Below are 21427 nucleotides of genomic sequence, written 5' to 3'. Positions count from 1 at the left end.
TGGGAAAAGTAGAAAGTTGGAAGTTACTAAAGCTAATAAATATTTAAATAAATTCTCTGATCATGCACTTAAAATGTAAATGATACATTCTACTTTTCAGATCGCATACAGTCATTTTCTTCCTCTATCATTTTTGCAATTAGTAGCCAATTTTAATATCTAGTGCATTGTTACACCCCACCATCCCCCCAATTCTTGTTATTCTTCCCTCTTTTCCATCTGCTAACTCTTTTGTTCTTCCTTCCTCCTTCCAAAATACTTTGCAACTTTTATAACAGCAAATTCTGTCACCTACCCGGGGAAGAACAAAAGACCATTGTATTCAATTTATCTTTTAATAGACTCCTTCCTCAAATATCTCACGGACTGCCAGTACTGTCTTCCAGACCCTGTCTCACACCCTTTTGAGTTATTAAATGTTTGGGAGGGTCTTTCCTTTAACCAAGACATTTTTCCACCCGAGGTGATTGATAGCTCCCAGTTACCACTAATTACCCTATCAGCAGTTGGACATAAGCCTAGCCACAGCACTCTTCCTCCAGAGGCCGGCAATGCATCCCTGTCGCTCGTTATCCTCTTCTTCAAGGATGGAATAAACTGACTAATTAGAGACACCATAAATTCCTCCTTAAGGCTCTTTCCTGATGCGCTGCCTTGTTTCCAAACAGAGCATGTGGAGGAGAGCGGGGCTGATGCTAGTCCTTTCAAAAGGAAAAACGCAACGGGATTTCTGAGCCCAAGCGGGTTTGCTCAGCATGTTTTATTGTGTAGGAAGAGAAGAGTATTCATTCATTTATCCAAATCTAGCAGATGATTTCTTAGCACATCTTGAACTCTTGAGAGGTTTGCTTAGCTTGCCTACCCCCACGCAGGGCTCTGCCTGGTAGAGGGTAGCATGCACCAGGCTGGGGTAGCATGCACATATGTTACAGGAGACAACCTGTGTTGGCTAACAGGGACAAAAGGATTCACGGCTTTCCTTACCTAGAATGAACTGCTCTCTTCCCTGTCACCTCTGGTGCCAAATCCAGATGCTTTGCACAGCACACACTACAGAGAAAGCCATAGTACTGGAAAGGCAAAAAATAACACCCAAACAACTGCTGCCTCCCTATACAGTGTGGTCTGGAAAGCACCTGTATTCTCTCATCTCCTCACTGTGGCAAATTTGACTCAATGAATAAGTTTGCTGAACTCTGTCAGGACCTCCATCTTGTTTGAGACTCAAAGATTTTTCTTCTTTAGGCATAAAGGTGCATATTTTTTAAAGGTTGGGAGAGATCCCATTATAATCTCAAGAAGAAAACAGATCGCAATGAAAATGGAAGAGATATCTTCCCCTGCCTCCAGAGCAGAGAAAAAATAACCTGGAGGAAAACCAACCAAGTTTAGACACTAGTTACACTGAAGCTCTTCCTCCCAGACAAAAGGAAAGGCCCTGAGGGCACAAGGGGAAAAGGGCATTATATTTAGGGAGAAACTTCTCCTAAGTACATGGAGGGGGTGGTGAACATGCGCTGCAGGGACATACGCCTGGCAAAAAATTGGTGGGGCTTTAGCCACTGCTAAAGAGCCCCAAACCCTACCAAAACAGCAAGCCCTCGCTATTCTAGGGAAAAAAGAGCAAAGAGGAGGAATGAGGGCTGAGGTCTGCAGCAGTGTGCTGCATGGGAAAGGCACATGGAAAAACTCATGTGGAGGAGACGGCAATGGCTGAATGCATGCCAAACCACATGGGACCAGGGACAGTGCATGCCCTACACCAGCCCTCAATCCAAGAGTCACACATTTGTAGCTTCCTTTCCTAATGGATCTGAGAGCCACTTCCCATTACTGTCCCAAGAAACTCCAGGACTTCTGCCCATTAAGAGTCCGGTTAATGCAATAATAGAGCATAGGGATATCCATCCAGGATGGCTTTGAAATTCAGGGAGAGAAATATTCACAGCCCCACCTGATAACCCCCATCTCCTCCTGTTTTCCAGAAAAAAACAAAACAAAACAAAACACCACATTTGCTATAAGCACACAGTTCATCCATAAGCAAGAGATCACCACCCATGTGAACTGGGAGTAAGCTAAGAAACACGACACTACATCCTTCAGAAAAACACATTTCTTTCCTCCTCTCCTTTCCTTCTGTTTTTAAGCCCATGTTAAATCACATTGCACAGGGGATGCCAACAGCTTCACAATACCACAGCTTCTCCCTGGATTTTGGACAGGTCAGGGCTGGGTGTATTGCTCCTTGGTGAACAGAGGGACGAGACGTGGCTCTCTCGCTGTGGCCAGGGCTGTGCCACAGACCCATAAGCTCTATGGGGTGCTTATGGGGTTTCAACCCCTCTTTCATCTGTGTTGCACTTGCATATGGTAGGGTTTAAGGGGGAGTTAATCTGTAGGCAATGACTGCTGTTTTGGGAGACAATTACTCCCTCTGCCAAAATCCCTCTAATAAGCTGCTAGTATTTAAAAACTAAATTAAAAAAAAAAAAAAAAGGCAAAAAAATAATCCCAGCCCATTGTGCTTGAGCTACTTTAGGGATGAGACCAACACACAACTCCTAGCAGCTGCCATCACCTCCAGCAGCATCGCCTCCCTTGGACAGCAGCGGCTGATGATAGAGGAGGAAAAGCAAAGAGCAATCACTGGGATCCAGCCATGTCCACCCACCTAGTACTGGGTTCAGCCTCAGGAAGACCCCTTCCCAAAGGCAAAGCAGAGCCCACAGCCCTCTACCTGCTGATGGTTGAGCCGCATGTCAAGGGAAGCGTGGTGTGGATGAGATCACTGGGTGGTCCCCAGCATAGCACACATGCTGCCCTGAGCAATACAGAATCATAATAAACAAGTCCCTCGCACAAAGCTCTGTCAGTTCAGATTCCAGTTCAGCTGATACAATCTTCATCTTCTATTTGAAAGAAAGAAAAAAAAAAAGAAAAGCAAAAATTAAAAACCAGGCATCCTAAGGGAAAGGAGTGAGGCAAGCGATGGATTGATACTGCCCGTGTGTGTCTCAGCCCCCCGGCGTGGGGAAAATGTGCTGTTAATCAGCCGCCCCCCTGGGAATATGCTGATTTAATTACCTCCTGCTTGCACAGTCCGGCTGCAGTGCTGCATACCCAAGACATCGCATGAGGAAGAAACAGACACCAAGCCTCGGCAGCCAGGTTGGAACAGGATGGGCAAGGAGAGCAGGAAGGTTTGTGGAACAGGAGGTGAATTGGCCTGGGGAGGCTGTGCAAGTGGTACAAACCCATATGTGTAAGACGTAGATAGCATCCAAGGGCACATCACCACCCCACCAGAGCCACTGGCACAGCAGCAGGGATGGATGTATCAAGGAGTAACCTTTCTCTTGTCTGAAACACAACCTTATTTTGGGGAAAACACAGCAAAGATATGCAATGGGCGACAAGTGGGTTTCCACATAGAAAAGGGGAGAAATAGCCAGACAAAATGACGGGAGATGTCCAGTTAAGCAGGCGTCATGCCACAGCCAGCTCTCCCTCACTGTTTGCATGGCACAGACCCCACATGTGAGCATGCCTCTCCAACCTTTCAATCGTCATGCTACCAGCATTTTGTAACGTTAATCTGGGACGCATCGAAGCATCACTCCAATGCAAGCAAATTTTTTCCAGGGCTTATGTTTCACAATGCCTATGCATGTTGAAGAGGCAGTGCACAAAGGAGCAGCCACCTGGTCCAGCTCCTGGAAGGGGAAAGCTGCGTCAAGTGCATCAACCCTCAAAGAAACTCACTGGACAGTCACGTTGAAGCGGTTTGAGCACGAGATGTGGGTTTCTGCTCTTCCACCTGGGGGACAGCTGGATGTTTAATAATTAATGGTTGTATGCTTCCTTGCGAAGGCTGACGCGAAAAGTGCCACTGCATCTTTAACTGCTGCCAGTGATGGGAAACTCATTGGAGTGTGTGTTCGGAGGGGAAGAAGGTTAAGATGATTAACTGGTGCTAACAAGTTTAGGATGTGGAAGAAGTATTTTCTTGGACGTCCATCAAAGAGAGGATTGAATGTTCCCTGGCGGGGGAGGGCATGGGGGGGTGGTATGTGTTTAACAGATGAGGTTTCTACCTCCCAAAGCCCGCCCAGCCCCGCATGATGCAACCTCTCCCTTTTAAACTCTGCCTCTCCCCCTGTACCATCAGCTGTACCTGTGGCCCCAGCCTGGCACAGGGGCTGAAAGGCGATCGGCAGGAGGAAAGCTGCCCCTCCACTCTTCCTGTTGGTCCGTGCCCTGGGACACCCTTTGGGCATCGGCAGATCTCCCTGGCCCTTGGCCCCCAAGGGGGGAAGGCGGGGGCAGATGCCCGGAAGAGCCAAGAGGGAATCGGGTGTCACCACACCGAAACCCAACGCCCCAGAGAGGCGAGCTCCTCCTGGGCCTCTGCATCCCACTGCGCAGCCCCACTCTCTGCCCTCCCACAGAAATGCCAGGCAGAACCATCCCTGCCACTGGCCAGGCCAGTAGCCCACTTTTTGCCTCACCATTGCCCTTGAGTGCAGGATAACATTAGCGCTGGAGCAAAGTCTCCTTGCAAACAGCTTTGGAGCAAGCCACTTGGCGCCCACAACATCTCTCTTGTCCCGTCCCTGGTATTTTCGGTGCTCTCCGCCGGCTGGCGGGCGCCCACGCTTTGCGCAAGGGGCTTGGATGCCGCCAGGCACCGTGCCCCGCCATTGAGCCTGGCAACTGGTGCGACTCGCCTTCATTCCTCCGGCCGCCACAAAGCTGCCAGGATGGGCAGCACACGCGAGACTCACGTCGCAGGGCCCGGACATGCGTCAGCAGCTGACGCAAACCAGCCCGGCCATGTGCACACAGCCCAGGCCTGGGAAAAATCCTCCACCCCGGTAGCGCGCTCACACTGAATCAAAGCCGTCGCCGTACAGTAGCAGTGCAATGTGCTCTTTGGGTTTTCCCAGCCAGCTGGGATGTTTTTGCCTTGCTTTGTCAAGGCGCTGATTTATGCCCATATGTACCATATACATTGTAAGCACAGGCACGCAATGGTGTAAACACTTCTACAAAACATCTGTACACAAACCCATCAAATATGCAGAAGCTCCCTGCTGCAGCCTTCAAAATGCGCCCCGGGCACCCCACAGGCAACCTGTCAGGCCCCAGTCTGCGTGCAGGTGCCATTCACCACTGGACCAGTTATTCGGATGTGGCCTGGCAGGGGTGGTAAAGGTCACAGAGGCACTCTCACCTGATATAAATCAGCACAGCCACAACGGTTTTCTCCTGCATCAATCTGTGTTTCAGGCTGGAGCCCACCACAGCAGGTACCTGCTCTTGTGCAGTGCTGAGCACCCATTCCTTCCTCCAAAATCTCCATCTTTCCCACGCATTTAATACTTGATACCTTTCTTTGCACCATGGGTAAGAGGCCTGTTTACCCCTAATTCTGGATGGAGGATGACCACACCAAACAACGAAGGCTTATCCAGGACTGGGATATAACATTTGGGATATAATATACAAGCACCATTAAAGTTAATGCTTGTACCATCGGGACTCATGCATACCTGAACACAAATGCTCACCTTTGGGGAGAGCTCAGACTCCAAAGAAAAAGACCCACAGCAATTCTATGTGTTTGGAGGATTTTCCTTCCACCTTCCAGCCAGTTTAAAATAAAATAAAATAAAATAAAATAAAATAAAATAAAATAAAATAAATAAAAAGCAAGCTTAAAATAAGAAGTTTAAAACAAGAAAGCGCATAAGAGGACAAAGAGAGGAGTCCTGGAGCATGCAGGAGACAGGCCTGTACATGGTAAGATGGAATTATACAAACAAGCAGACGGGTGTAAATAAACAGGCCACCCTCCTGCAGAGCACATGTGCCCATCATTGTGCTTCAGCGCCTTCCCTTTTTAATGCATTGATGTTTCTAACGATATTTTGGATAAAGAAGGAAAGGCAGAGGTTTTTGCCTTCCTAACTCTACCGGAATGGTAGCACCATAAGGATGTGCTAGCCCTCCAGCCGTTTTGCAGCCTGTGCAGTGCTCACAGCTCTATTAATGGCTTACATGAGCCCTCCCAGCCTGCACTCTGGTAACAACAGAAGGCTCATTAACATCAATTAAATACTCCTTGATAAAGTAACTTTAAATCCCAAATATAGACTAAGTTGGATGAGTTGATGCTTAGAGGTGTAAGGAGCATCCTTGCTGCCTCTTACCATTCCTCAGTCACCTCCAGGTCACAAAAGCCAAGGTGGGGGTGCCTCCTCAAGCCACTCCAGGCAGTTGTGTAAGAGCACAGCTGCCTACGTGTTCGGAGAGAGAGTGTTAAGCGACCAAACAAGCTGTTTGTTTGTTTTCTTCCTGAATTGTTCATCCCCATCTATTCATAACTCCTCACAGAATCCGTGGAATTCATTGTGTGGTTTGCATCTTCAAAACAAACGAAACAACAGTATGTCTAAACCAAACAAACTCCAACCCAAAATACAGCCAGCAAGCCAAGGCGCATGAGCAACCTTCGAGAGTGAAGTGTGTGTATACACTCTGGAGGGCCCAAAAAATGTCGATGGGGGAACATATTTAAATTTCAGGGAATTATGGAATTCCCAGGGAGATTTCTTACAAAGCAGAGAAAAAAAGAAAAGTATTTAAGCAATGATTATGCTGCAATTTTTCTTCCAGATGTGCCATGCCACGGGGATGCAAATCACATTTTCTGACACGGCAACATGCTGCTCTGCCTGCGGTGGTGTCGGATGCCCACCCATAGCAGCCCAGGCACTGCTCCCTCCATTGCTCCACTCTCCAGCCAGCCCGGCTGCGAGGGCTTTGCCAGTGCGTTCAAGGGAAAAAGGCAATTCAGAAAGCTCAAAGCTTTTGGCAAGGAGTGGCTGCTTAAGACAAATGTCTTTTTTTCCAATTTTTTTGGTTACACGTTGTCAAAAAGCTGCCTTCAGACACTTAAAACAGAGAACACCTTTTGCATAGTCAGCATAGAAAACCATGCTGACTTATCATCCTGAAAAGGGGTCAAACACAAAACCACAGACCTTCAACTAGTTCAGTGCACCTCCTGCCAGGAGGGCCACAGGAACGGGTGTTTCAGTGCACGCTCCCACCTCACCTTCCTCGCGGCTTTGAGCCAGGGCCACTGACACAGCTCACAGCTGTCAGCATTTAAATAGCTGGGGTGACTTTTCCCTACCCTTGCCCCACACCAGGGATCCCAAACACCTCCTCCACCTCTCAGGGCTCACCGGTGTGCCCCGGCTTGTAATCTCACAGGAGCCCTCAGATCTGTCAGAGCAGCCTCAACAAGCTGAAAAAGGATTGCGTTAAAAATGACAGCAAGAAAACAGTAAAGCCAAGAAAACAACCTGGCAAGAGGCAGAGTACCCCGGTGTGGAAGTGGGGAGCAGGCAGGACTCTGGTGCTGCCCCTGTTTTTGGCTCACCTCCCCAGAGGTGTCTGGGGAGAAGAATTCCAAGGGAGAAACGGATGCATCCATTTGGATGCAATCTCCTGCCCAGGTGATGCGGGGCCAGGGCTCAGCCCACATTGCCAAGAGGTCTCTCCTGCTGCAGCATCTCCACCACCCCCTTGTCCGCCAGCCCGGGTCTTGCCCTTCCCAATGTTTCCTGCTTGCCGGCTGCCTGCGGGGCCAGGCAGGGGTCAGGACATGGGAAATCCTGCTGCCTCCTGCCAGATGGCCCTTCCAGCTCTGGGTGACACATCCTGGGTGGGAGCCAAAGACCCACTGCAGCCCCGCACTGTTCCTTGCTGGCCTCCTCCAGCAGCTGCGGCTGTGCCAAGGGGTCCAGCCAGCATGGGACGGGTGTACCCAAACAGGCGAGCAGAGGATAAGCAGGATGCCTGGACTGAGCATGCACACCATGTGGCCCACAGCTGCAGGGTGCAACTGGGGCCACTATTGTATCTTTGCTCTCACAGGCCACCCTGCAAGAAGGGAAACAGCATTTGTGAGATGTGGCAGCTCCTGCTGGTATTTCTGTTAGGTCAGTCAGAGTTGAAGAAAGTGGTCAAGCAGCTTTCCCTGCATCCTGGGCTGGGGCAGATAGGGAACACGGGTGAGATTTTGTAGAAGAATGTCTAGGGGACATTCCCTTGCAAACAATCCCAAGAGGACCCCAGTTCCTGACCAATACCAAAATCCTTGCAGCTGCCCCACACCACCCTCTAAGTCCCTGTAAGAGCAGAAGGCACATTGGTTTGTGGCAGGGTTGTGCAACCTCCCTTTGACCGCCAATCCCACCCCCCAGGAGCCCATGGGGCCAGAGCTGCCTCTTCCCACAACCCAGGTCCCTCCTCTGCCCTTGAGTGCTGCCACGGGGAGGGATGGAAAAGCCATTCGGCATCCCTCCGAGCCACTTCCTTGCTTGCACGGCTGACCGCCTCCAGCACTGCAGGCTCCCAATCTGCCCAAGGAGAAACTGGACCAAAACAAGCATTGCGGGGGCAGGGGGAAAGGAGCCAGCTTTTTTTACTTTTTTTTTAAGGGATATTGAAGACTGGAGCAGAGAGCCAGTAGAGTGAAAAATGGCCACGTGGGGACTGTGAAAATAGGAGCTGAAGAGAGGAAGATGGGAAAGGTCTAATAAGGAGAGTAACAGTATATAAAACACACAAGCACCCACTTCCGCCAGGAAGGCTGTGGGAGAGGGGTTTGGTGGTAATCCCTGGTTGTTTGAGACTGTCCGGGCAGAGAGGGTCTGGATCTGCAACTAGGTCTGGGTCAGACCAGGAAAGCTTAGGTTTCTTGGTCAATCTGAAACATGATGCTTTTCCCTTGCAGAATTTTGTTATTATGTGGCAGAAATCAAAGGACGGCAGTTAGCTGTGAGAGGATCCTCCAGCCCCAGGTAGGTCTTCTGAGCTCTCAGCAACATCCAGATTCCATGTGGAAAAGAAATATTTCCCTCATCTGAGAAAAAGTCACAAGGGGAGGCTCGCTTCTAGAAATCAGACCCATGGTCTCACCAGCATCTGCTCACACCCGGAAAAACTCCCCAAGTCTCATCCCAGCTCACAACGACCTTGGATCAAAACCTGTGCTGAGCTCCCCGTCCACACTTGACCCGTGCACGGTGCAGTGCCTGGGGTGGTGAAGAGCTGGGTACAGTCATTGATGCTGTTGAGGCCTTGGGGCCCTTTCCCAACCTGTATGAAGCTGTTGCAGATGAGTCTGGCAGACAGTGGGTACAAAAGGAATCACGTAGGTTAAATATCAGACGAAGGGAACTGCATCATTAATTACCCAGGAAGGTTATGCTAACCTTGGGGGTTGTGTCCTCTCTGCTGAGAGACCACTGGAGAAGCTCACTGCGACCTCTGAGCTCAAAAAACACAATGCTGAGCAGTGACATCTCACTCACAGGTAGTCACACCCAGCCCCAGCCCAAGTGATCTGAAGCAGCAACTTCCCAGCTGAAGGAAACTTACATTTCCTTATCATCTGCTACAAATACAGCTGCACTGTTTTCCTGACCATGTTATTCCTACTGTCCTTATCACACGCACTCAAGATAGCCAAAACACAGTCATGTACTTCACAGTCTTCTTACTCCCCTACTCTGACCTTTTCCAAACCATTTATATTCACAACTCCATGTCTCCTGAAGCTCTTCTACGGCAATGGGTGACACTGCCCAGGACATCCACATCCATACAGAACAGGTCAGTAAATGAACTTGTCTTCCTTTTTCCCTTCTTTGCCATGCAGGGACCTGGCTCACAGTTAGGGATGAACTCAAATGTCACTTCTGATAAACATTTATTTTTGGTGAGGAACATAACGTGTTTAGAAGTAACGGGTGTGCACCAAATCTTGCAACATCTTGATGCTTCTCAATGCTTCTGAATACCTTGGTCTCCCGCAAGGGTCACATTGTCTGGTCCTTAGGGCATTTTAAAAACAAGGGAAAAAACACACTGGAAAAAAGGATTCCCAAGGTCTTGGGCTGGAAGAGAGGCCATGTTGAAACAGCACAATAGTGCTTTCAGGTAGCCTGCATTGCATCAGCCTGGAGACCAAAGGGAAATGCCCCACAGCAAAGGGTCTGAGATGAGACAATGGCTGACTGAAGGTGCCTTCATTTCTGCATTGCCCAAACCCAATCAAGACTTAACCTGCCACAAAATCACCTTTGGAACACAGCTTCATCTCCGTTGACTGATTAGCTGGCAGGGTGGGGGAAAGTTTTACAAGTAGGTTCTATATCCATAGCATATTTGATGAAGACAAGCAAGTCTGAGAGGTAAAAAGGAAGCCTGAACATGAGACATTTTGTTATTGTTCTCCTGAATCAAAGCTGTCCTTCAGAAATACTATGAGCTTAATGGAATGAGCATTATAACCTAAGCGTTACAAGAAATACAGCATCAACCGCTGCTGAGGCTTCGCGAGGGATGTGGCTATCTCTAACCAAGTATTAAGATCTTTATGCTGAAATACTTGAGTAATTCACCCGTCACGCACATGGTGGAGGGGGTCACATTCAGATGGCCTCAAAAATCAGTGAATCTTTTCTCTCTGCTCTGCATTCAAGTTCTAAGTTTCGTTCTCCAAGCTGGCTCAGAAACACCAGGAGGATATTCATTCCTGTGGTTTTATGGCATTTATATGTCAAGTCTAGGCAGGAACTTGAAAATGGAGTAGTGCTATGATTTGTGTTCCCATTGAAGGAAAAAGGTTGAAATTTAAAAACAGTTGAACTCAGTTTTGATCTGATCAGTGGAGAAGAGATACTAGGAAGACATTTCCTTTGTATCGTCTTTTAAATATAAACCAAAATAGTTCCTGTGGGTTTTTTTCTTTCTGGTACTAAAAAGAAAGTCCAACAGTCCTAATATGGACTAGTCAAATCAGGCACTTTCCAATGTTCTACAAGTCTGGATCCTGGATTTTAGTTCCGTTCCATCACAAACTAGCACAGCTTTACCTCTTCCTTTTACCTTTTCACTTTACAAATCCATTTTCATCTGACAAGAGACTGTACCTCCTATGTCTGTACACAGGTCTAAACGTACTGATTTCCAGACAACGTTACCTACACTAAAGACAGCCCCCTTCATCATTTCATCCACCATTATCCCATACTGTTGATCATACTTAAATACACTTTGATCATGCTTAAATACACTTTGATATGTGTACCATCAGACACTGTCAAACACCTCACATAGGGGCACCAAAGAGAACCAAAGGAGAAACCACAGAAAATGGAAATTATGCGTTCAGATGCTCATCCAGATACAACTTTCTCTGCTGCTTTCTTTTCAAGGTGAGCTTAAGCTACTCAGTTTGGACATATATATTCAAACGCTCCCAAAACTTTGACTTTGGATGTGAGTGGTAGCTGGTACTTCTCTGTTTTTTGCTACACAGTCAAATGGATCAAAAGACAATGAGGAAGGCTGAATGATTCATGGTAATGGAATGAAATGCCATTCACAAATGTTTTGTCACTTATTGTATTGAAACCACTTCTGAAGATGTCTCAAAAAGCCTTTTGATATTAGCATGATTAAAAACATAATGCAATTAAGCAATCCCATAATATTTCTGTATGTTATGTGAGGAGGACCTTGAGTGACCACTTCATTCAACCCCCTGATAAATGGCCACTTCTAACAGAAGGCTGTTATTCTGCAGGATGCCTCAGATAGTTGTATAACACAAGGAATTCAAATCTTCTCATCCCAGAGGCATTTTGGCTCACCAAAATTTAGCTGTTCAGCTTTGGCGTTGGGTCTAGCCTATATGTCTCGAACCTTCTCAAGTCAACCAAGAAAGATGCACCTCCCAAAAGCCATTCTGCCCACTTTAAAATTGATGTCTGAAATTAACGTGAACATTTTTCTTCTAAATGTATCTTTCTCTCTTTACTGACTACCTAAACATCTGCCTGGATGTCTTATCATTTTTTCCTGCTGTTTCTGTCACATGAGAAAATAGTATTTACGTATGCACCCAAGTTGTTACACACATCTCCATATTAATTTCCTATACCTCAAGCACACTATTACGCAAGCATGCATAATCTTACATTTGTATACCACATGGCATTAAAAAAGCTTTCAACAAGACATAGATTAAAAAAAGCCCTTCCAAAGTGCAAGCCACCCCAGATCCCTACCTGCCGGGCAGTTGCATCGCTGGTGTGTGTCTCGAACTTCTCGATGCCTTGGCAAATGGAACTTTAATTTCTGTCAAGGGAGAAAAAGGAGCGAAAGGATTCATCAATACCATTGAAACCAAAGCCTCAAATTCTTAGAAAAGTGGGACTGGGGGATGCTGCCCAAGCAGAGATGGGAGAGACAGAGCAGAACAGTTTGGGAACGTAGAACGGCATTAAAGTTCATAGCCTTGAACAAGAAATGTGGGGTTTGATTGGAAGCAGGCTGAGGGAGTTTCGTAATGGCATCCAAATGTGGTGCTCCTGACAGGCATTACAAAATCAAGAGCCAGCAGTGGGAATAAAGGGGTGGCTGTGTCCTCATGAGAAAGCCGCATTTCTCAGAAGACCCACGCAGCAGATGAAAAATGGAGCTCTGAAGCAGGTACTCTTCCCCCCTGCAGCAGACTCCTTATGCTCATGGAGACACCTGGACAGATGGAAGGGTCCCACTGAAAAACTGTGGCTGAAGGTGGCCTGAAAACAGCAGCAACATTTCCTGAAACCATCAGAGGCTGTAAAGCTTAACTTTTCTCCAAGTGCAGAACAGGAAAAAATCCACCAAGAACTTCCACACGGTGGAATCATGTCAAAACGTTAATTTTCAGCGTGTTTGGATTTCTAATGGTGCTGGTGTGTCAGTCCTCTGCTTTCTGGCCCTACCTGCATATGTCTTTAAGGGGAGATACGTGCCCATCTGAGGCCACCCCATCTTCCCTCACTAGAAATGTCATTAAAATTGACCTTCGTCCTCAGCAAAATGCATTTTAGGGACAGCATCCACACCAACACTCATAGACTTTATTAAAATAACTGCGATTAAGTGAAGAAAATGCAAATCAATCCAAATAAGTTATTCATTAATACTTGTGAACTGCACTTGGTTAATGATTTGAGATGATTTGAGAAGACTGAGCTGCCCGGGTGCCTGTGCTAAAGAGTCACTCCCTCTTCGCTTCTAACCCTCAAGCCCACTGTTCATCCCAGTTGCACCCTCTTACTGTCCAACCTACTTCACAACTAGGGCCAACATTGTCAATGAGACAGCCTTATGTTGAGCCCATGATCAGGATCATATAGAAATGACTTGATTTTCACAAGTAACCGAGCACCTTCCAGCAAGAAGGCATCCATTCTGGCGAAATTTATTTTAGTAAGGAAAAAAATAAAGCAACACATTTCTGCCTGGGATGAGAGAAGGCAGAACTAGCTGGAACAGTTCCGTTTTTTCACTTTGAAAGGACTGGCTTCGTTATTTTAAGTCAAAATCAGTAAGGGTTGTTGTGACTGACTAGAAATTGAATATTTTCAAAGCTTTGCTTTTTATTTTGCATGGTAGACTGAAATATTTTGATAGTGAGTTGATTTGATATCAAGGCAAGGAGAGGGTTTCAGGCAAGGAGAATTGCCAGTTCCCATACAGCATTTTATCTCTGTTTACCCTCACAGTTTAAAAGCATAGATATGTGAATCTCTGCATTTGGGCATGTTCCCATCTAGCTGCCACTCCCAGATGACATGGCTGTGCTCCGCGGCACTGCCCAGCTTCAAATACTTTGTGCTAATGGTCAAACATGGGCACAAATAGGACAGCAGAGCCTTTATTTGGGCACTTGCACTGGCATGTAGACATATGCATTCCCGTTTCCATCTACACATGTGCCAACCAAAATGTCTGAACACAAGACTGCCACGTTTGGGTGGGGTTCCCATGTTTGGGAATCAGGCTTAGCACAGGGGAGGGGTGATGGCTGATTTCCTAACTAGTGAAGGTCTGAACACTGTTGGCTGCAGCAGGGCCCTTTATAAGACAGAAATCTGCAAGGAAACACGCAACAGATCCCTGCCCCACAAAGTGCAGAGGTCCCCTAGGGGCCAAGGGGAAATGGCAAGGATTATGGCATGCTGCTGCAAGAAGCCTTGGTTGGGTTGCTCTGCTGGTGCTTAAGGAGAGGAGCAGCATAACTGGACTTCCTAAGGAAGTGATGACCCAGCAAGACTTGAGCACGACCAGGAGAGGAAGAGGAGCAATAGCATCTCCCCACAACTTTATCTCCAGGGTCAGGGTAGTGGAAACACCTGGGACAACTGAAATAGCCTTCTCAAGGATGGGAGCCCCTCAGGAGGAAGGTGCAGGTACTGCTGAGCAGGGCTAGGAGCACAGCCTCAGGCACTGGTACTGTGCAGTAATTGGGCATTTTCCCCATCCCTGGCTATCATGGTGCCTCCCTGAAGCCCAGGAGCTCTGCACATCCCTGGGGAGTGCAAAGGGCAGTGATGCCGTGGGACTGCCCCCCTTCAGTGGGAGGCAAACCCTACCAGGAATTTAGGAGCACTGGAGTTCACTTTCCTGCACAGTCTATTAAACAAACCTTGACTGCAAGAGAAAAACTCCTTGGCTTCTGGAGACCTCAGTTCAACTTTGGGTTGAGATGGCGAAACAAAACATATTCCCGGCCTTTTCTGCTTCCCTCATTACCAGTGTGCAAAATACCACCTTGTCCAATATGAGAAGCTGGCTTTGCTCAGGAGAGCAAAGAGAAAGGGCCTTCCTCTAAAACTGGCCTTTCCAAAAGAAAACTTTCACTCCCAGGCAACACATAACATTCAACTCTAGGGGAAGGCTGACTTCTGTAAGCAAAAATAAAAGAATGTGGTCTCTGGGAATCCAGTGTTTGCTATCTCCTTTCCAGGATCTGGAGTTTGCTTTTTCATCTAGGGAACACCTAGAGCATGAAACATCAGAGCAGCAACTGGCTACCTCTTGCCCTGGCAGAAATGCTGACAACGCTTCTTATAGAGAGGAGCGGTTTGACAGCATAGCCTTCTTGGTCTTGCCTGTCATGTTTTCCAGTGACATAACAGCTGCACTTTCCCCTGCATATATGAAAGTGATGTATGAAAGGAAAAAGCCTTTGCCAGGACTGGGACCAGAGCTGACCAGTTCTGACATGGGGACTGTGCACCTCTGCGTATTTAGGCAGCCATCACACATCACCAAGTGCAGAGAAGGGGAAAAACCCTCTGTCTGCAAGACGGAAAGGCCAGAAGGCTTGGGCTGAAACACTGCTGGAAAAAGGCAATAAAGTTAGCACAGGCTTTTCCCATGGGTTTTGTTAACTCGCCTCTAGCATCACAGGACATGGATGGCTTGGGTGGACAGAGCAGTGAAACAGAGACCTTTCCCTGACGCTAAAGGGCCATGACTGTGGCCTCCTAAACCTTGCAAGTGCCCTTCTGTTTTGGATGGGCACTTGAGATTAGGTGAAAGAGAGGGCACTTCTTCAAAGGGGGCAGATTAATAGCTCTTTAGCAGACGTAGTTGTTTGCAGTCACCCGGGGAGGTGAAATCATTTCCCACCACTATCTCCAACAGCTAAAAGAAACATGTCTCAAATAGATAATCTATTACAACCATCAGGAGGATTTCAAGGGCGGGTGGTTTTGTTAACTCTTATTGTTTTATCTCCAATTTCGCTGTTTTTTCTTAAAGGCCCAGCTCCTGGAATCGCAGGACCAAGTGGCACAGAGCAAAAGCAAGCAGCAAGCCTTCTCAGATGGAGCAGAAAGCTTGGAAGTTTCACCATCTAGGTTCAAGGACTGCAAGCAGCTGAAAGGACATGGGGCTTAGCTATCAGAGATATTGGAAGAAAAAAAAATCTCATAATTTTGGGATGGAAAACACTAAGCTAAAATTCAAGACGGAATTTGCTTAGAGCAATCTTGCTGACTCTGTGAAGCAGAATTGAGCAGTGTGCTTTAAGACGCTGAAGCAAGAGGAAAAAGAAGCTTTAAGCTTTAAGAGGGAAAGGGAGTTTTCAGGTGTGCCTCCTTTGCTTGCATAAATAAGGACAGAGTCTTAGGGAAATGAGCCTGGGAAAGCAGTGAGGAAAGCAGTTAGAAAATAGTGAGGATCAGTGCTCCCTCTCCATCCATGGCACTCCCTGAATCCCTTAGCATCACTAAAGACATGACAAATACCTTCAATACAAGCCCCTGAAAGGCTGCGCACACTCATCACAGTGCAGAGGGGCAGCTGATCTTACCCCAGGTTTACAGGATAACTGCTGTTGTGTTACACACACGTACACTTCTATATCTACAAGCACACAAATTCTGTTGGGGTTTTTTTTCCTAGCAGCAGCACTGAACCTATCCTGATCTCCACCCTGACAAGCTTTTGGCAAATGAAATACCACGAAATGTTAGCCAGCATGGGAAAAGACCTTGTTTTCTTCTTTGGAAAGCTTTGCCTCTCCTACAAATGCCAGTAGTGAGTTTATTCGTGCTTTTTGTACGATTTTATGACATCCCATAAATGCAGAGGAATTCCTATGTGCAGCTAAAGTTGTCCCTGAACTACCTGTTCCTGGTTCATTCCTCACAGATGTTTTTGTGGGAAAACTTAGTGAATTTGTGCCTAGTAGAAAATTTCCCTCTGGTATTCGCTGACACCAGACAGAGGTTTACACAGTAGCGAGTGAAGCAGCACTGGTCAGGCTGCTTCTGGGAAAGCATCTGCTGCCCTTTCCTTGCTCATCCTGATCTGAGCTGGAAACACTGCCCCAGCCAGATGTGGGTAATCCAAAACTGGGCTCCAAGACCAGGAAAACATCCCCACCAGCTGGCTTAAAATTTTAAACAAACAAACCCAGCTCCTCTCCCTGCCAGTTTGCTTTATTTTTGCTGTCTGGAAGAAGGGCACCTAACAGGACTTTGGCATTTTGCACTTTTCAATGCAATCCGTATGGTGTCCCGACGGCTGCTCACAGACCCTTGGGAACCTTTGGGCCATGCCTGGGCAGAAAATGTGGCACAGCCTGGAGGGCATCACATGCTCCAGCTCTGAACACAGAGCAGTATGGGTTCTAAACATAACCATAAAGCTCCTCTATCAGCCCTTGCAGACTTTGCTTCTTCAGATCCCTCCAGCTGATCTTCACAGCCACCAGAACTAGAAATGTGCTCCTGTGCCTGTGGGCTCTCCTCACCTCCCACCTCCCTGCCAGGCTCAGACCAGCTCTTTCCAAAGCCAGGGTTTCTTTAAAGTTTGCTACTTTATTTTGTGATGGATAACACTGAGCTGGCAGCTGTGAAACCCATTAAGGCTGAAACACCAGGAAACTGTGAGGATGTGGCAGGGAGAGACAGCGAGGGTCTAAGCAGGGAGGGGAATGAATATCCTACCTTCATGTCCACTATGGCAAGCCTGGCCGCAGCCCCTCTCCCTCCAGTCATGCTCAGCACTGTCATTTGCTTTCCTCATTTTTCTTTTCCTATCCTTTCCCTGCTCCCTTTTATCTTCCCTGGTTTTCTCCATCCTTGTTCCTCACAACTCAGTCCATGAAACGCATCCAACTTAGCCCCATTTTAGCCCTAAGAAGGACCAGGGTGATTTGATTTTCTTTCCTAAGCAAAAGCCCCATATGCCACCTCACCGTCTGTGTGCCAGCAGCCCCCCGCCCTGTGCGTTGAGCCACTTGGCCCACACCAGTGCCTCTGGCTGAGCTGTGGAGGCCTGAAGCAGCTGGTTTAGGAGCTCAGCTGAAGCAGGCAGTGGAGTCAGGGAGTGTCCCCTCCCCTGGGGGCACAGCCCTTCTTCCCTCCTGAGTAGCAGACCTTCCCAGGTGTAAAGGGACAGGAGACCTGGGCCAGGCATCTCTACTCCTTTACAGGCTCCAGCACCTTTCTCCAAGCAATTTTTGAAGCTGCGGCTCAGTGGGGAGCTGGTAACCTTCGTTGTACCCAGAAGGGCTGATTCCTCAAGCAGTAGTTCCTGTCTCATGGCTGCTCCTTGCACCAGCTGTGAGGGGGGTGGGGCCACCCCTAGGGGGCTCAGGAGGGGCTGCTCGGAAAACAGGGCATGTGGGCATCATGACAGCCCCATTTCCTTGCTAAGCCAGGCTATAAAAAGGCGGAAAGGTGCCGCAGCCAGCAGAGCCAGCAGGACACAGGGGGCCATCCGGCCCCGGGCACCAGTCCCAGGAGGCATCCTGTGGCATGTCTCAAATCACTTGGTAGAGATAAACTGTGACTTCCCAGGAGACTTGTGCCAGCAGCAACAAGGGGACCACTGCACGTTATTCTCTCTCCGGTGGCAGGGAAAGAGTCCTGTGCAAGGGTGCAACCGGGGGGCACAGGTCCAGCCACTCGCAACACTTCTGCCTTCCCAAAAACCTTTTCTCTGTGGGTTACTGCCCCATGGGCCCTGTCTCCCCCTTATTCCTCATCCAAAGAGGCCACTCGAAACCACATCTCTCAGCTCCTACGGTGTTTGCTAACTCGAGGTTCACAAATTTTGGCTGCACACCCCAGCTGATCCAGGGACTGCCCCTATGCCGCCTGAAAACAGTAGTTAAGCCTGTCAGCTGTAGGTTTAAACTCCTTGCCACAGACTTTCACTGCTCCTAAAAGGCAGGGCTGGGGGGCTAGGGGGTGTTCGAGGTCCCCCTGGGTGCCAAGTAGTACTGCCCCAAGGCAGGTCCCAATAGCTGCTACTCTGATCATCCCGTTCCTCGCCTTGTTTGGCAATAGGAGCACATAAGATTTTTTCAAACACAAACAGTTTTTGGGCTAGCCGAGGAATATCTCCAGCCTGTCTCAAGCCAAGGCTAGAGTAAACAGAGAAAAGCAGAGGTGGGTAGAAATGGGCCCCAGCCATGACTCTCAGCCCCAAGCCTCCCCTAGAGCTTGGGAACAGGTCAGTGGGGACATGCCTAGAGAGTTCAGAGATGTAAGCCACCATCTGCTCCCTGACACATGTCAAGATCACTTCAAAGCCCCGATGAGGCAAGGAATACTACAGGATACTCATCCTGCCCAGGGTAGAGAAACCTGGGCAGCCTGCAGCAGCATCAACACAGCAAAGAAAAAGGTGTCAGCAACAAAACACCTGTGCTTTTAGACCCTCTTTATTGACCTGCTGAAACTCTTCAGCAACAGCTCTCACCCATCCTCAGAGGAAGAGCTCACTGGCTTCAGTGGACTTTGGATGGGGCTCGTGCAGGCATAGCATAGCCATATGCTCTGCACTGATGCTCTGGAAGTGCCAGTGTGTCTCATTTTCTGAGAGAGAAAGAGAAGAGCCAGGAACTGCAGAAGAGGTCAGGGCTGGCACTGCAGCAAAGCAAGCCCATCATGACATTAGTGTGTTAGCAGTTACCTCCTTCCGTAGCCACACTAGCTCTCTCATGCCTTGCTTGTCCCTCTTCCAGGGACTCAAAGCCACACTGAATTCCCAGGTTTAACCCCTAGCTCTAACTCTTTTGCCAGGGAATGTCACCAGTCACCAAACAGAGGGCTGGAGGCTCTTCCCTCCCTGCCAGTGCCAGGAATGAAGTTTCCCCCTTTGCAAAGTGCTGGGACTCAGCCACAGCATGAGCTGGGGCAGAGGAAAGCAAACACCCAGGCAGGTTTGAGAGGTGGGAGGGACCTGAAGGCACAGGCAATTCAACACAGCAGCATCACTTGTGCAGAAATACATTTTTAAGGGAGGAAAAAAAACCAAACAGATAACGCAACTATGCAAGCATGCACGTGCCTAAAATCTATAGTACATGCAAAATGAAAGGATACCAACCTCATCAAGCAGTTGGTCAACTCTTCCCAAAATAGCTGTCTCCATTTGGTCTGCTGAGAGCCAGGCAGGGAGCTGTGTGGGTCTGTCCGCTTCCAAGCGGGACACCCGGGACTGCAGATCAGAGGTCCGAAAGTACAGCAGGAGGCTCAGCACCAGAGAAAGCAGGGAGATACCGGGCAGCCCCGAGCCCAGCAGGAGAGGGAGGCGGCAGCATCTCTCCCCGCCGCTGGTCCTGGGGGGAGCCACGCACGCCCTGTCAAAAGCTGCTTCGCTGACGCCTTTCCAGCTCTTCTCCTCCAACATTCCCTCCCTGTCCTGAGAAACAATAAATAAATAAATAGAATAAATAAAGCCTCACTCCTACTCCAAGAAGCACAATCCAGAAGGCATAGAAAAAGAGCGTCCAAGGGGATCCCAGCGCCAGCAAATGACAAATAACAGCAATAATGACAAAAGTGGATGGGAGAGATCTTTAAAAAATAAAAACAAACCACACACACATAAAAGGGGTGCAGAAGAAGAAAAAAAAAATCCAACTGCAGCAAAAAGTGGGAGGGAAAAAAATCTGATCAGGATTTTTTTTTTTCTTTTCCCCCCTCCTGTGTTTCAGTCTTTTGGTTCTCTGGTCGAGTTTTGTTTCCTTCTAAACTGCCAGTTTCAGTTCCTTCGCAGACTGGCCAGGAGCTCGCACATGAAAGTCCCCATTAGAGAGAGGTAATTCTCAGCTGCTCCGGCGACGTTGTGCTCTGGCTGGTTGTGGCTCCCCTGTAACATGACACACTCCCTCCGAACTACGGGGCTGGGATGAGCGAGCTGTGCAGCTTCCCAAACTAACCTCCTCTGCTCGCCCTCTCTCTCCACCTCTCCCTAGCTGCACGATTTATTTATTTATGCAAAGCGCCGGGGTGGGATCGGGCAGCAGGACGCCCCTGTCCCGCTCGATCCCCAAAGCACCTCTCCGCCGCCAGCCCTTCCCTTTGAAGTGACTCTCGCCTACGTTATTTATAGCAGCAGGAAAGAGATTGTGAAGCAGAGGCCGGGCTCACACCAGCCTGCGTCTCTTTCCTCCCTGCAGCAGAAATGCTCTTTACGGGATGGTGCAAACGGCCTGTCGCATCCCCTGTGCAGACCCCGGGGCAGTCCGGGGGCACCAGCAGTGGGGTATTTTTACGCAGATATTTTGAGGAGAGCAGCCAGACAGAGTGAGAGAACCAGAGGGAAACATCTGGAAACAAGAGCTGGTATCTGAGGGCTCTGCAAAAAACAAGCAAAGGACAGCAGGGAGCAACAGCCCAGGCAGGCAAGCTGCAGTGTGAGAAGGGAATCTTTTGGGCTTGATTTGGATGTATAACCTGCCGAGCCTGGGGGGCACTGAGGGTGTTAGAGGAACTAATCTACTGAGGCCCTCTAGTGAAGCAGAGCTTCCTCTCACGCCCTCCATGTCCCACCAGGCATGGGGCACCAGGCAGAAACTCCCCTTGGCAGGGACCAGTCTCCTCAATACGTGCCGTAGGACAAAGCCTCTTTCTGTTCTTTGGGAGCAAGGGAGGTCCACCTCTCCCAATTTTTCCAAGCATGACATACAATATTTTATCCTTCAGGGTGACATGCAGGCTCTGCTGAGCCTCTTCCTGTCGTTCTGCCCATTCTTTGA

At 48.5% G+C, this 21427-nt stretch overlaps 1 protein-coding gene across 1 annotated transcript in view; it reads right to left on the bottom strand.

The window, feature by feature from the left end:
• COL13A1 (collagen type XIII alpha 1 chain) overlaps positions 1-20272 on the bottom strand; it is a 90124-nt gene extending 69852 nt beyond the window's left edge. Inside the window, exons 1-2 of the mRNA XM_030486359.1 lie at positions 19774-20272; positions 12156-12225 (exon numbers count right to left, since the gene is read on the bottom strand). Coding sequence (XP_030342219.1) covers positions 12156-12225; positions 19774-20076 — 373 coding nt within the window. The 5' untranslated portion in view covers positions 20077-20272. The remainder of the gene's footprint in view (positions 1-12155; positions 12226-19773) is intronic.
• Positions 20273-21427: the final 1155 nt, after the last annotated feature.

The sequence above is a fragment of the Strigops habroptila genome, chromosome 5 (assembly GCF_004027225.2).
Source record: "Strigops habroptila isolate Jane chromosome 5, bStrHab1.2.pri, whole genome shotgun sequence".
Classification (NCBI taxonomy): Eukaryota; Metazoa; Chordata; class Aves; order Psittaciformes; family Psittacidae; genus Strigops; species Strigops habroptila.
This window is presented reverse-complemented; position numbering and strand designations above follow the sequence as displayed.